Genomic DNA, 15,124 nt, shown 5'->3' on the forward strand with positions numbered 1-15,124 from the left:
TCTCACCTTCCAAGGCTCAGGGTCCTTGCGGAAGAGGCGGTGGAAAGAATGTAAGAGCCAAAGGAAGGGTAGGACTCCTCACAATGTGCTCCTCCAGACACAAAATGGCCTGGATATCCATGACCTCACAGTGCCTGACACTACCTACACAAGACCATCATAAGAGGAGGAGAAGATCATGACATCAAAACAAAAGAGAGGCTGATTGAGAGGGGGAGGGGATATGATGGAGAGTGGAGTTTCAAAGGGGAAAGTTGGGGGTGGGAGGGCATTACCATGGGATATTTTTTTATAATCATGGAAGTTGTTAATAAAAATTTGAAATAAAAAAAATGGCAGACTCGGGACTCACCTCATGAGAGTGCCCAGCCCAGCACACAGGCCTGGAATCAGGTGTCCAGGCTGGCTTCTCTTGTCCCCCAACACTCTGGGGAGACTGTCAGCTGCCTAAGGCGCAGCAACAACTGCGCCTGCCTAAGGACTGTGCACAGAGCTAACACCCTGAGCACTGCAATGTTTTGTTGTGAATTAGCTGGGATGGTGACTATCTTTAGGAGACAGCCTGGTCCCCATCAACGTGGAAATTGGTATGAGGATGAGTGACCTCTAACAGTGGTCTTAGGGTCAGACGTGGCATTTTGCAGGCATTCACTTCACCTCCTACACAGCAAGTTAGGGCTAGAGCGATGGCTGAGCAGTTAAGGTGCAAGAAAACATGATCTTGTTTTCTCTCTATTTGTTATTTGTGCCTAGATGGGACTGTCAACCAAAGCTAGATGTCTATCTAAGAAGGAGAGGTGGAGGAATGACCTATAAAGAGAATATGGCCTATAATTTGCCACAAGCATATTTTCTGCCCAGAGGCAACTCTTACAGAAAAATTCTCAGCTAAGAATTTAGCACTTACTCTTACCCGAGCTAGACAAACACAAGCAGCTCTCAGAGTACAGCCGTTTCGTCACATCCACTGCAGACACGGAGGAGCGTCTAGAACAGCCCACAGCCGCGGAGGCTCAGCCTCACACGCTCCCTGGGCCGCCGGCGCCTGCTTTGCTTGTAACCTCCTGACACCGGCCAGCCAGACAGAAATGACGTTAATGAGCAGGAGTAAGGCAAGGCTGGCTAGCCCCAGCAACCCAGGGTGGATGCAGGCATCTGGCATCCGTTGGCAGCAGCAGGAGATTTTGGCATGCCTGTATACAACACACACACTCATGCAAGCACGCATGCACACATGCACGTACACTCGCATGCATGCACGTGCGACAAATAAATAAAAATTGGGGCTAGGGACATGGCAGTGGTCAAAAGTCCTTGCTTGCAAAGCCCACAGCCCCAGGTTCGATTCCCCAGTACCCACATAAAGCTAGATGCACAAAGTGGCACATGTATCTGGAGTTCATTTGTAGTGGCAAAAGGCCCTAGTGTGCCCAGTCTCTTTCTCTCTCCCCTTGTAAGTAAACAATAATTTTTAAAAATAAAAGATCAAAATATTAAAAGTACATAATCATAAAGCTAAATGACTAAATTTTTCCATAAATCATAACCTCATAATAAGAAACATAACTTCAGAAACGGCCACTGTAAGCATTTTGACATATATTCTTCTTATGTGCACACAGTTTTTGCATGTCTTCTTTTGTTTTATTGTGAGGTAGAGTCCCACTCTACTCCAGAATAACCTAAAACTCACTCTGTAGCTCCAGGCTGGCCTTGAACTCCCAACGATCCTCCTACCTCAGCCTCACCAGTGCTGGGATTAAAGACATTCACCCTGAATGGATGTTGATAGATGATAGCAGGAATAAAAATATCCAAGACAAGCAAGAAGAGAGATCCATGTTATCTTAAGTCCACGAAAACATTCACAGTGCCCCACAAACCAGCTCGCTGAAGGACCATGGCCTTAGCATATACGCTCTAATAACTAATTAACTTCGGTCATCAGTCTTTCAGATCTCCCTTTTTTTTTTCCTAGAGAGAGAGAGAAAGAGGCAGAGAGAGAAAATAGATGTGCCAAGGCCTCAAGCCACTGTAAATGAACTCCAGATACATGTGCCACTTTGTATAGCTGGCTTACATGGGTTCTGGGGAATCAAACCTGGGTCCTTTGGCTTTGCAGGCAAGGGCCTTAACCATTAAGCAATACCTCCAGCCCTAATATTTTATTTTTATTAATTTATTTGAGAAAGAGGGATAGAGTGAGAGAGAATGGGAACACCAGGACCTCCAGCTCCTGCAAACGAATTCCAGACGCATGTGCCACCTTGTGCACCTGGCTCACATGAGTCTAGGGGAATCGAACTTGGGTCCTTTGGCTTTGCAGGACAGGGCCTTAACCGCCAAGCCATCCTTCCAGCCCTATTTTTCATTTTTTTATTTCGAGAGGTCTCATAAACTTCCCGGGCTGGCATTGAAATTGCACCCTCCAGCTTCAACCTTTGGATAGCTAAAATTACAGACCCACCCACCGCCCCGGCTATGGGGACAACCTTGATCAGGATAGAATGCATGTGGGCACTTTACCCATCCTGGTTTGTTCTGATTTTTGTTTAATTTTTTTTAATCATTTCTCTGATCCAAGTACTAACCAGGCCTGACCCTGTTTAGCTTCCGAGATCAGACAAGCTCGGCGTGTTCAGGGTGGTAGGGGCAGAAGACTGATTTTTTTTTTTTTTTTTTTTTTTTTTTTTCTTTTTGAGGTAGGGTCTGTCTCTAGCCAAGGCTGACCTGGAATTCACTATGTAATCTCAGGGTGGCCTCGAACTCACGGTGATCCTCCTACCTCTGCATCCCAAGTGTTGGAACTAAAGGTGTGCTCCACCATGCCCAGCTGTTTGATTTTTTTTTTTAATCATTTCTGTGGCTTCAGTACTGAGCTCTGAATGGGATTATCCAGACCCAGTTCGGAAATGCTAATGGTCCACCTGCCACTCCAGGTTATCTGGTCACCAAGGAGGCCTCATTTCGAGATCTAACTATGGGCATATAAATGGCATGAGACAGCATGGCACATGGGAAGGCTCGATTGTGGAGTAGTGCAGTTTTAATCCCATCTCTGCCACTTACTTGTGCCATGGCCCTAGGACATTTAATTAACTTCAGTGTGTCTCAGTTTCCTCAATAATAAAATGAAACAATAGTATGTACCTGTGAGAGTTCAAAGAATAAATGTAAAATCACCTAGGGTTATGAAAACTAGTTATCACATTATATATCTGATTCCTAAACCATCTCTCTCAGGAGCACTGGCCCAAACCTGGCATTGGACAGGCCACCAAAACTTAATTCCCTTCCATCCCCATCTCCCCCTTTCTCGGGACCTTCCTCCCCTTCATTCCACACAGAAAACAATGGTCTACCTCATAGCTACCAGCCACGACCAAATAAGAAGACTCTCCTCCAAAGATGCTGGGTACCTTCTGGCCAAGATGCTGAAGTCAAGTGCCCATGGTGGACGTCCCCAGTCAGAGTCACTCTGGTTTTTTATTGTTGTCATTTTGTTTGTTTGTTTTTTGAGGTAGGGTCTCACTCTAGCCCAGGCTGATCTGGAATTCACTATGTAGTCTAAGGGTGGCCTCGAACTCACAGCAGTCCTCCTACCTCTGCCTTCCAAGTGATGGGATTAAAGGCGTGGGCCATCGCACCTGGATTTATTCTTTTGTTTTTATTTTTTTAAGATCTTTTTTTTTTTTTTATTCCAGAGAGTGTGTATGCCAGGGATTCGGCCACTGCAAACGAACTCCAGACACACATGCCACCTTGTGTATCTAGTTTTCGAGGGGTCTGAGGAATTGAGCCTGGGTCCTTAGGCTTCTCAGGCAAGCCCTTTAACCACTAAGCCATCTCTCTAGCCCACTCTTTTATTTTTAATAAGAATATTGATTCTGTCATTATTCTAAATTGAAAAATTATGGTTGGACCAGGAATGGTGGTGCACGCCTTTAGTCCCAGAACTTTGGGAAGCAGAGGTAAGAAGATCACTGTGAGTTCAAGGCCAGCCTGGAACTATAGAGCGAGTTCTAGGTCATCCTGGACTAGAGTGAGACACTACCTTGAAAAAAATATTAGGGTTGGGGAGATGGCTCAGGAATTAAATGTGCTTGCTTACAAAGCCTGCCAGCTCAGGTTCAACACCCCATTACCCATGTAAAAGCAGATGCGCAAACATGCTTCTGGAGTTCGCTTGCAGTGGTAAGAGGCCCTGGTGCACCCATTCTCTCCTCCCTCTCCCTCCACAAATAATAAAAATATGTTTGGGGGATAGAGAGATGGCTTAGCAATTAAGGCATGTTCCTGAAAAGCCAAAGGACCCTGGTTCGATTCCCCAGGACCCATATAAGCCAGATGCACAATGAGGTGCATGCATCTGGAGTTCTTTTGCAGTGGCTGGAGGCCCTGGCATGCCCTCTCTCTCTCAAATAAATAAATAAAATATATTAAAGTATATTTTTGATAAAAAATTTAAGCATAAATACATAGATTCAAAAATTGCCTTTCATTATTGTCTATCTGCCCCTATCTCTCTTTCTCTCTCAAATAAATAAATTAAAAAAAATTGCCTTTCAGGCTGGAGAGATGGCTCAGTGGTTAAGATACTTGCCTATGAAGTCTAAAAATCCTAGTTCAGTTTCCCAGTTACCACATAAAGCCAGATGCATAAAGTGGCCCGTGCCTCTAGAGCTGGTTTTCAGCGGCCCTGGTGTGCTCATTCTCTGTTTCTCTTCTCTCTCTCTCTGCTTTAAATAATAATAATAATAATAATTGCCTTTCAACTGCAGACGCAGGGTGTCTCTCACAGTCATAGCTATGCTTGGAAATGAACACTCATCATCTCTGCCAAGATTTCAGCATCTGATTTCACCTGGACAGCGCATGTGAACTGGAGAAGCGGGAAGGGGAGGCAAGACCTTACTTGTACTGAATGCTTACTGTGTGCCATGCTTTAAATATGTTATCTCATCTTCTTTCAAACCACCTTGAGATAGGTAGGCCTCACTATCTTTTTTTTTTTTTTACAAATGAGGCCCTTTATGAAAATACTGTCATTCAAAGAAGATGGTTGTGCGGCTCAAGGAGCCAAGCCTGCCCACCTGTGGCCTAATTCTCCAGTACCCACGTAAAGACAGACGCACTCTGACATTTGTTTGCAGTGGCAAGAGGCCCTGGTTCGCACACACAGACCTGTACAGACATATATTTATAAATAAATAGATATGTTTTAAAGATCACTTTATCTCTCCAATTAAATGAACAACTATTTAAAAAAAAAACAGCAAAGTTAGCCGGGTGTGGTAGCTCACATCTTTAATCCCAGCACTTTGGGAGGCAGAGGTAGGAGGATCGCCATGAGTTCAAGGCCAGCCTGAAACTACATGATGAATTTCAGGTCATCCTGGGCTAGAGCAAGACCTTATGTTGAAAAAAAAAATTAAGGAAAATGAATTTAAGACAGGCTTGGTACCTCATACCTAATCCTAGCACTTGGGATGCTGAGGGAAGGGGACTGTAAGGCCAGCCTTGAGGTAGCTCGCAAGTTCCTGGGCAGCTTGAATTACTAAGCCTAACCTATCTCAAAAATAATTAATTATATACAAATTTTCATTTATTTAAAAATGGAAAGAGATAGGAGAGAGAGAATGGGTACATTACGGCATGTGTGACTGCATCTGTCTTTACGTGGGCACTGGGGAATCAAACCTGGGTCATTAGGCTTCGCAAGCAAGCACTGTAACTGCTAAACCATCTGGCCAGCCCCTAAATACAAACTTAAAAATCTGCATGGCGTGGTGGCAAACGCCTTTAATCCCAGCACTCAGGAGGCAGAGGTAGTCAGGTCGCTGTGAGTTTGAGGCCAGCCTGAGACTAGTGAATTACAGGTTGGCTGGGCTACACTGAGACCCTACCTCGAAAGACCAACCACAACGACAAAAATCTACTCCAGGCATGATGGCACACACCTTTAATCGCAGCACTGGGGAGGTAGAGGTGGGAGGATCCCTGTGAGTTCAAGGCCACCCTGAGACTCCATAGTGAATTTCAGGTCAGCCTGGAGTGAGAGCCTATCTCGAAAAACCAATAATATTTACAATACTAAATGAATAAGTAAATAAAAATAAAAAGTAAGATGAATTAAGATGTCCAGTATCAACTTCTGGCTTCTTCACGCGTAAGCACACACGTTTACACGCACCCACACATGTAATCATGTCTACTCACCCACACCATGCACACACACATGCACTAAATGTCGTCTGAGGCCAGAAAAGACCATCCAAAGTTATCTGGGAAAAAAAACAAGTTTTTTTTGTTTTTCGAGGTAGGGTCTCACTGTAGCCCAAGCTGACCTGGAATTCTCCATGGAGTCTCAGGGTGGCCTCGATCTCACGGTGAATCCTCCTACCTCTGCCTCCTGAGTGCTGGGATTAAAGGCAGCATGCGCCACCACACCCATCTTATCTGAAAATTTCTGAATCTCTTCCTATTTAAGGTTGTCCCCAAGTCCAGGGAACGAAGGTCATGACAAAATGCGCATCGTTGCATTTGCCTAGGTGAAGTGCTCGGATCCTCGCAGCCTGGGACTGGCAGGAACCACGGGAAACAATACCAGCCTTTGTAACAGCAGCGCCACGTTTGGGAAAATGTCATCTTACCACGGCGCACACTTGACTTTGACCAGCCATCGGGAAATCAAAGCCCCGAGCATGAGTCTACACCGCGGCTCAGTGACCTAACTGAGGAACACAGGCACGCCAAGCCAGCTTCAAGATCTTGGTACCTCATCAATCAACTCAGACACCAGCTCCACACGCACTCACGAGGACACAGGCTGGGTGACTCTGGGCTCCGGCCACAACGACCCGTCTACAACGTGGCGGAACCTCACACAGCAGCCAAAGTGCCAGATACTACTGCCAAAGAAAGGCCGGGTTAAATTTGTGACATAACACAAGCTGCCTGACATTTTGAAACTTTGGAAACACGGCTCCTTCACCAAACACTGGTGGCTTTGAAAGTGAAGCATCTCTAAGGCAAGTCTTTAAGCAATTTCCACAGTGAATACTAACCAAATTCAGGCGATTCTGAACCAACTGCTCCAATGACCACAACTTCCACCCAGACCTTTGATAGCCTGACCCCTGTGACTTCACTGGCTCTGGTTACATTTGAGTTCTAGCCCAGTTTCTCTCCAGGAATGGAAGTCTTTTCTAGCAGTTGAGAATATAGCTTCCCGTAAATCCATCTGAAAAGCTGAGTCAAATGTGAAATTCATTACGTCAAAAAATCGGAGCTAAAAGCAGGGAATGGTGGCCCACACCTTTAATCCCAGCACTGGGAAGGCTGAGGTAGGAGGATTATCAGGAGTTCAAAGCCAGCCTGGGGCTACAGAGTGAGTTTCCGGTCAGCTGGGGTTACAGTGAGACCTAGTCTGGAAAAAAAGGAGAGGCTGGAGATCTGTTAAAGGCACCTTCTTTCAAAGCAGACTGGTCTGGGTGTTATTCCCTAGTTTAAGACAGACATACAAAGTCCCGCCTGCATCTGGAGTTTATTTGAAGTGGCAACAGGGCCCTGGCGCACTCATACCGGCTTTCTCTCAGTCACATGATCAATTAAATAATTTTTTTTTTTTTTTTTCCTAGGCAGGGTCTCACTTGAGCCCAGGCTGACCTGGAATTCATTCTGAATTCTCAGGGTGGCCTCGAACTCACAGCAATCCTCCTACCTCTGCCTCCCTAGTGCTGGGATTAAAGGCGTGTGCCACCACGCCTAGCTAAATATTTTTTTAATTGTAACAATGTAAAGGGGAAAAGGTGACAACCCAGCCTCCTGATTTGACAGTATTTCAGGTTACCAAGTATAACATAATAAAACTCCTGACCCAATTTCCACACAATCTGTCGGTCCAGCCCAGGGCAACTTCACAATACAGTTGCTAATTACATCACTGTGCGGTGTGGTCATTACGTCACCCAGCAGGAAGCACAAGGCCCCGCCGGCCCCTGCGCACTTTTCCAACCTCCTTTCCTTAGTAGCTCAGGACCGACTGCAGACCACCTATTCCACAGACAGACCCTCTCCTCCCCGCACGTCACCAGCTTTCCTCTCTTCCCCTCTGCTGTCACAGGCCAGGGAACCTGGGTCTCAGCTGGCCATCTTAAGAGCGGTCAGTGAAAGGGGCTAAAAAGTTCAGATTCAAGGCAACCCCACACGTTTCCTGAACTGCGGGATTCCTACGTCCTGAACCTCTTGGGACGCGCAGAGAGCCTTAGATGACCTTCAGGTGTCATCTTCAGGCGTCGCTTCTCTGATTGGGCTTGGGACCCTAACTTTGCACGAGACTGGATCCCCACTTGCAGCCTCCCACCTTCGCGGGGAGGCGCACGCAGGGTCCCTCTGTCTGCGTGCGTGTCTCTGCGCGCACACGTCCGCGCCCTGGGCCTGGCGACGGCGCCCCCGGGGCTCCAGGATGACTTACTTGAGGAAGTACCTCTGGCCAGTGGCCGTGAAGGTCATCTCCCAGCCGGGGGGCAGCGGCAGCTCGTCCGTCACGTCGTAGGACTGCTGGCGGAGGTGCGCGTGCTGCTGCGCGGGGGCCCCCGCGGTGCCCGCGCCCGTGCCCAGCTGCAGGGACGCGGGCGACGAGTGCGAGCGGACGTGCTGGGCACCGCTGGCCAGCCGGGGTCCCGGGTGACCTCCGGACGAGTCGGTGCTGGACTGGCGCGAGTGCGAGCCGGAATCGGGCTCCTTGAAGAAGGACTCGGGCAAGATCTTCTTCCGCCACGAGCTGGGCTTGGGGTTCATGACCGAGTTGAACAGGGCTTCGAGGTCCGTGTCCAGGTCCTGCGTGACGTGGATGACTTGCTGCCCGGGCGGCGGCAGCGGAGGGGGGGCCGAGGACGGATTCATCTTCTGCAAGGAAGAAGAGAGGGCCGGAGTCACCGAGGGAGGAGTAGGGGGCAGGCTGGGCGGATAGACAGGTAGGTGTGCGCCTTGGGACACTGCCGGGTGGGGGATGGGCCCCTGCTGAGGATTTATGCAACTTTTAGTAAGTAAGTAAGTAAGTAAATAAATAAATAAATAAATAAATAAATAAATAAAAAGCCCGCGGGGGGGGGATTAGAAAGGAGGTAAGAGGAGGCCAGGAGTCACCCCGGAGGTAGGGAGCTTCCACACTTGGGGACGTGGCTCAAGTGTTCCTGACAAATGACACAGGTCGCAGGCTTTCAAGCCAAGCAGGTAGGCCCCCCCCTTCCCTCCGTCCCCCAGAGAAATTTCAGCCCCACCCAATCCCACCCACCCACCCATCCCTCCCTCCATCCCATCCCCAGGCCCCGGGCGCTACCTGGGCGCGCAGGGAAGCCGTCGGGCCTGCTTCCCCCCGGGGCGCGTCCCGAGCCGGCCGCCGAGGGATCCCGGACGCGGCAGGCGAGATCCCGAGCCGAGTCCCCGGAGCCGCGGAGCGGGGAGGTTGGGGGGTGGTGGTCGGGGGCGGAGGGGGGGTTCTTAAGATCTCACATCCCCGGCGATGGCCTCAGGCGCCCGCCCCAGGGCCAGGAGGAGGGGGAAGCAGCCGACCGGCACGGGCGCCACCGCTCTGCGACTGTCCCATAAACAAAGTTGGGAGCAGAACTCCCACCCCCAGGAAAGGAGGCGGGCCCGAAAGTTGAGCTGTTGAATTATGCATGAGCTCCCTCCCCCGAGTCCTGAGCCGGCCGGGCCCCCGCTCGCCCCTCCTCTTCCTCCTCCCCCTCCTCCGCCGGCCCGGGGCGGGATGCTCGGGTGCTCCAGGGGTAAGAGGAGAAGGCTGCCTCCCGCCCACTCCTCCCGGACCGAGCCCGGCTCTGCATTCCTTTGCGTTTACCACGGACTTGGGGCGGAATCCAAGGGAAAGTGGCCCGAGCCTGTTGAATCTTAGGGCTTGTGGACAAAAGCACAAACCTAAGAGGGACGCAGGGGCACATGCTTTTTTTTTTTTCTTGGCGGGGGAAGGGAGGATAGGGAGTGAACCAACGCCGAAGAAAAGTGGGTCCCAGGCGCTGGATGTCGCCCCAGAGCCTTGGAGGACCGGGAATGGCAGCGGGGATGCCACCGGTCTGGCCTGGGTGCACCCCGGGCGGGCGCAGGGAGGGAGACACGGCCAGCCAGGCCGGCCCTGCCTCGGAAGGCTGCCCAGAGCTTGTGACCATATTTGGTCCGGTGAGCAGGCAACTTGGCTGCTGGGTATGCGATTGTCTGCCGGAGCGCACGGGGCGCCCACCCCACCACCCCCAAAAGAGTGCTTAGGTGGCAGGAGATGCGGCCTCGGCCACCATTGGGCTGTCATCGTTCAGTCTTCAAAGTTGTCATCAATCTCTAGTTGTCCCTAGCCCGGTGATCTAAGCCTCGGGGGTGGTCACAGCTGGGTGTTAAGAAGGGCCAAGCCATTGCGCCCTCTCCCACGCGACATCCGCGGGGACAGTTGGGAGGATTGGAATGTCCCCGACGCCCTCCAGGGAGCCTGGAACCGGGATGGAACCGAAACAGGTGGCTGAAAACTGGGTGCGCCAGTGACCCGGAAAAGGCCACCCACTCTCCCACCGACTGGATGTAGGCCCGAGGTGGAGACCCCAACACCACCACCACCGCCTGAAGGGGAGAGGGTCAGGCCTGGCAAGACAGCTGCAGGGGAAGTGGGAGGCGGCCTTGCCCTCCTAGGGAGCAGCCAGCTGCTCAACTCCTTCCCTTCTTCAGCCTCTCCACGAAAAGGGCGACTGCAAAGTAAATCACCTGGCACAGAGCCCTACAGTACCCACTGATTAAAATAAACATTCACGGGCGGCAGAGGTGCCCAGCAGTTAAGGCGCTTGCCTGTGAAGCCTAAGGACCCACTTAAGCCACATGCAGAGGCCCTGGTGTGTCCATTCTCTCTGTGTCTGTCTCTTAAATAAATAATTAATAAATAAAGGCGTGCGCCACCGCTCGACGATTCCTGGCATTAATAACAACAACAAACAACAATAGGGCAGGAGAGATGACTTAACGGTTAAGGAGTTTGCCTGGGAAGCCTAAGGACCCAGGTTCGATTCCCAGAACTTGCGTCAGAGATGATGAAATGATGACGAGTGTGTCTGGAGTTCGCACAGGTAGGAGAATCCCTGTGTTTGAGGCCATACTGAGACACATAGTGAATTCCAGGTCAGCCTGGGCTAGAGCAAGACCCTACCTCAAAAAAAAAAAAAAAGAGCCGGACGTGGTGGCACATGCCTTTAATCCCAGCACTCGGGAGGCAGAGGTAGGAGGATCGCCGTGAGTTCGAGGCCACCCTGAGACTACATAGTTAATTCCAGGTCAGCCTGAGCTAGAGTGAGACTCTACCTTGAAAAACCAAAAAAAAAAAAGAAAAAAGAAAAAGAAAAAGAAAAGAAAAGAAAAGAAAAGAAAAGAAAAGAAAAGAAAAGAAAAGAAAAGAAAGGAAATTTGCAGAGCTGGGAAGATGGCTCAGTGATGAAAGCCCCTTGCTTTCAAAGCCTGACAGCCTAAACATGCAAGCCAAACACAAAAAGCTGTGAAAGACTCCGGTGTTTGTTTGCAGCAGCAAGAGGGCTTGTCATGCACGCACACACACACAAATAAATAAAACTTAAGGGCTGGAGGGGTGGCTCAGTAGTTAAGGTGCTTGTCTGCAAAGTCTAATGACCCAGGTTCAATTCCCCAGTACCCATATAAAGCCAGATACAAAAAGTGGTTTTTGCACCTGGAGTTCCTTTGCAGCTGCTGGAGGCCTCGGTGGACCCATTTTTTCTGTCTCCTCTATCTCTCTCTACTTGTAAGTAAATAAATAAAAATATTTTAAAAATAAATTATTTATTTTTATTAGAGAGAGAGACAGAATGGGTGAACCAGGACCTCCAGTGCAAATGAACTCCAAATGCATGCGCCCCCTTGTGCGCATGTGCGACATTGCTGGTTTCATCCCTGCATCTGGCTTACGCGGGACCTGGAGAGTAGAACATGTGTTCTTAGGCTTCTCAGGCAAGTGCCTTAACTGCTAAATCATCTCTCCAGTCCAATAAATATTTTTTAAAAAAGAGTATTTGGGCAGGGTGGCACACACATTTAGTAGCCCCAGCACTCAGGAGACTGAGGTAGGATGGATTACTGTGAGTTCCAGACCAATCTGGGGTTACAAAGTTCCAGGTTAACCTGAACTAGAGTGAGACAGTCCCTTGAAAAGCATCAAAAAGCAGAGGACTGAAGAAATGGCTCAGCAGTTAAATGCCCATCTGGGTTCTATTCCCCAGCATCCACACACATAAAACCAGTTGCACAAAGTGGTAAATGCATCTGGAATTCATTTGTAGTGGCAAGAAGCCCTGGTACACCCATGTTCAATCATCTTCTCCCTCTTTCTCTCTCTCCCTGTCTGACCTGGAATTCACTATGTAGTCTCAGCCTGGCCTTGAACTTAGAGCCATCCTCCTACCTCTGCTTCCTGAGTGCTGGGATGAAAGGTGTGTGCCACCACACCCGGTTGGCATTCTCTCTCCCCCACCCCTTCTCTCCTTGCAAATAAATAAATAGGGAAAAAAATTGTTTATTTTTATTTATTTATTTGAGAGCAACAGACAGAAAGAGGCAGAGAGAGGGAGAGAGAATGGGCGCGCCAGGGCCTCCAACCACTGCAAACGAACTCCAGACGCATGCGCCCCCTTGTGCATCTGACTAACATGGGTCCTGAGGAAACGAGCCTTGAACCAGGGCCCTTAGGCTTCACAGGCAAGTGCTTACCCACTAAACAGTCTCTCCAGCCCAGGAAAAAGATTTTTAAAAGCATTCCCATCACCTTCAAAGACAAGCAGAAGTTTCTAACCCTGCTGCTTCCCATGCAGCGGGTGCTGCGCCTGTAGGACTGCTAGGAAGGAAGTCATTGCAGGTCACTCCCCAGGAAGCAGAGTCTCCGCAGGCATCCTCAGATGTCACACAGTTGCAACCGTGAGGAAATTAGCTATGGAACTAGAGGAAGTGCCCAGGATGGGATGGTTACTAATTCCGAAGCTGTGGGACTGACCTGATGATTAAAGATGGAAACTCGAGGTGGGTGTTTCCCACTCCAGGAAGGTTCCTACCCCCGGAAGGTGTGCACCAGGGCGGGTGGGAACGGGGTGAGTGAGGAAGGAATCTGCATTCTTTGTCAAGCTTTAAGAAGTACACAGTGGTGGTCAGAGGGGTAGATGCCTGAAATAGAAATTGCACATATCACGTAGCAACTGAAAAACTCCCAAGGAAAAGATGATGACATCAAACTAAGGGAGATGGATTGGGAGGGGGCAGGAGTATCATGGAGAGCGGAATTGCAAAGGGCAAAGTGTAGGGGAGGAAATTACCATGGTTTATTGTCGGTGAAGTTGTCAAAAAAAATAAATAAATAAAAATAAAAATAAAAACACCTCCCAGGTCCCAAAGTGCCTGTGAGATGTGACAGTCAGTCAGCCAGATGCATGACATGTGCCTACGTCCCAGCTACTAGGAAGGCTGAATCAAGAGAAGTGATCACTTTTGCCCAGAAATTCCAGGCCAGCAGAGCAGTTTAGGAAGATCTTGTCTCCAAAAAAAAAAAAAAAAAAAAAAAAAAAAAAGAGGACTGGGCAGAGGCTCAGTGGGTAAACACGCGCCACTCAAGCATGATGGCCCGGTTTGGGATGCTCAGAGGCACGTGAAGCCAGATGTGTTGGCACAGGCCAGTGGCAGGAAGGCCCATGATAGCCAGCAGTTCCGGGAAGCTCCAAGACTGGCGTAAGTAGCACAGAACAAGAAACCCTGCCTCCAGCAAGGAGAGACAGGAGGCCTGACATTGAGATCGTCCTCTGCCTCCCCACACATGCGCTGTAGCACAGAGGATTTTGTTAGCTGGGCGTGGTGGCACAAGCCTTTAATCACAGCACTTGGGAGTTCAAGGCCGCCTTGAGACTACATAGTGAATTCCAGGTCAGCCTGGACTAGAGTGAGACCCTACCTCAAAAAAAAATAAAAAAGATTTTTGTTTGTTTTTTTGTTTTTCGAGATAGTGACCTGGAATTCACTATGTAGTGTCAGGATGGCCTCGAACTCTCAGCGATCCTCCAACTTCTGCCTCCCAAGTGCGGGGATTAAAGGCATGCACCACCATGCATGGCTACTAAGACTTTTTAAATTTATTTACTTATTTATTTATGAGAGAGAAAGAATTGATGTGCCAGGGCCTCCAGCCACTACAATCAAACTCCAGCTGTGTGTGCCCCTGTGTGCATGCACAACCTTGCACGTGCATCACTTTGTATGTCTGGGTCACATGGGATCTGGGGAGTTGAACCTGAGTCCTTAGGCTTTGCAGTCAAGTGCTTTAACCTGTAGGCCATATGTCCAGCACCCCTCCCCCCAAATTTAAGTGATAGTAGGGCTGGAGAGATGTCTTAGCAGTTAAAGCAGTTGCCTTTGAGGCCTAAGGACCCAGGTTCAACTCCCCAGAACCCAGGTAAGCCAAATGCATATGGTGGTGCATGTGTCTGGAGTTCATCTGCAGTGGCTAGAGGGCCTGGCACACACACACACTCTCTCTCTCAAATAAGTAAATAAATAGCCAGGCATGGTGGCACTCAAAAGGCAGAGGTAGGAGGAGCACCATGAGTTCAAGACCACCCTGGGACTACATAGTGAATTTCAGGTCAGCCTGGGCTAAGAGATTTTACCTTGGAAAACCAAAAAGCAAATAAATAAAATTTTAAAATAAAATGGTAAAGTGATAGTAAGATTTGCCGTTATGTCAGCTCTTCAGATAATGGCTTAAATGACATTTGCAGGAACTTGTCTGTATCTTGTGTGTATCTGGTCTGCACTGCCCACAGGACGCAGCATGGTGTAGTGGTAAGGTAACTCCTGGAACAAAACACCCCAATCCCATCAGGCTGCATGTAAGCTCTATTCCTTTATTTCCTTTGTAAAATGAAGAACAGCAGCCGTACCCCAAAATAGTCCAAGTTAGCAGCGTGATGACTCAAACCTGTCAATCCCAATACTTGGGCGGCTGAGGCAGGAGGATTGCCGCCATCTCTAGGCCAGCCTGGGAAACATAATGAAATCCAGGCCAACCTGAGCTGCCGAGTGAGAT

General features: G+C 49.2%; 1 protein-coding gene across 2 annotated transcripts in view; it reads right to left on the reverse strand.

Moving 5' to 3' along the window:
* Wwtr1 (WW domain containing transcription regulator 1) overlaps positions 1 to 9,477 on the reverse strand; it is a 132,912-nt gene extending 123,435 nt beyond the window's left edge. Inside the window, exons 1-2 of one of the 2 annotated variants that reach the window (XM_045131091.1) lie at positions 9,344 to 9,475; positions 8,477 to 8,910 (exon numbers count right to left, since the gene is read on the reverse strand). In XM_045131091.1, coding sequence (XP_044987026.1) covers positions 8,477 to 8,907 — 431 coding nt within the window. In that variant the 5' untranslated portion in view covers positions 8,908 to 8,910; positions 9,344 to 9,475. Of the gene's footprint in view, positions 1 to 8,476; positions 8,911 to 9,343 lie in introns of both variants that reach the window. The other variant, XM_045131092.1, reaches the window with a different exon arrangement.
* Between the last annotated feature and the right edge of the window lie 5,647 nt (positions 9,478 to 15,124).

The sequence above is a fragment of the Jaculus jaculus genome, chromosome 12 (genome assembly GCF_020740685.1).
Source record: "Jaculus jaculus isolate mJacJac1 chromosome 12, mJacJac1.mat.Y.cur, whole genome shotgun sequence".
In the NCBI taxonomy this organism is placed as follows: domain Eukaryota; kingdom Metazoa; phylum Chordata; class Mammalia; order Rodentia; family Dipodidae; genus Jaculus; species Jaculus jaculus.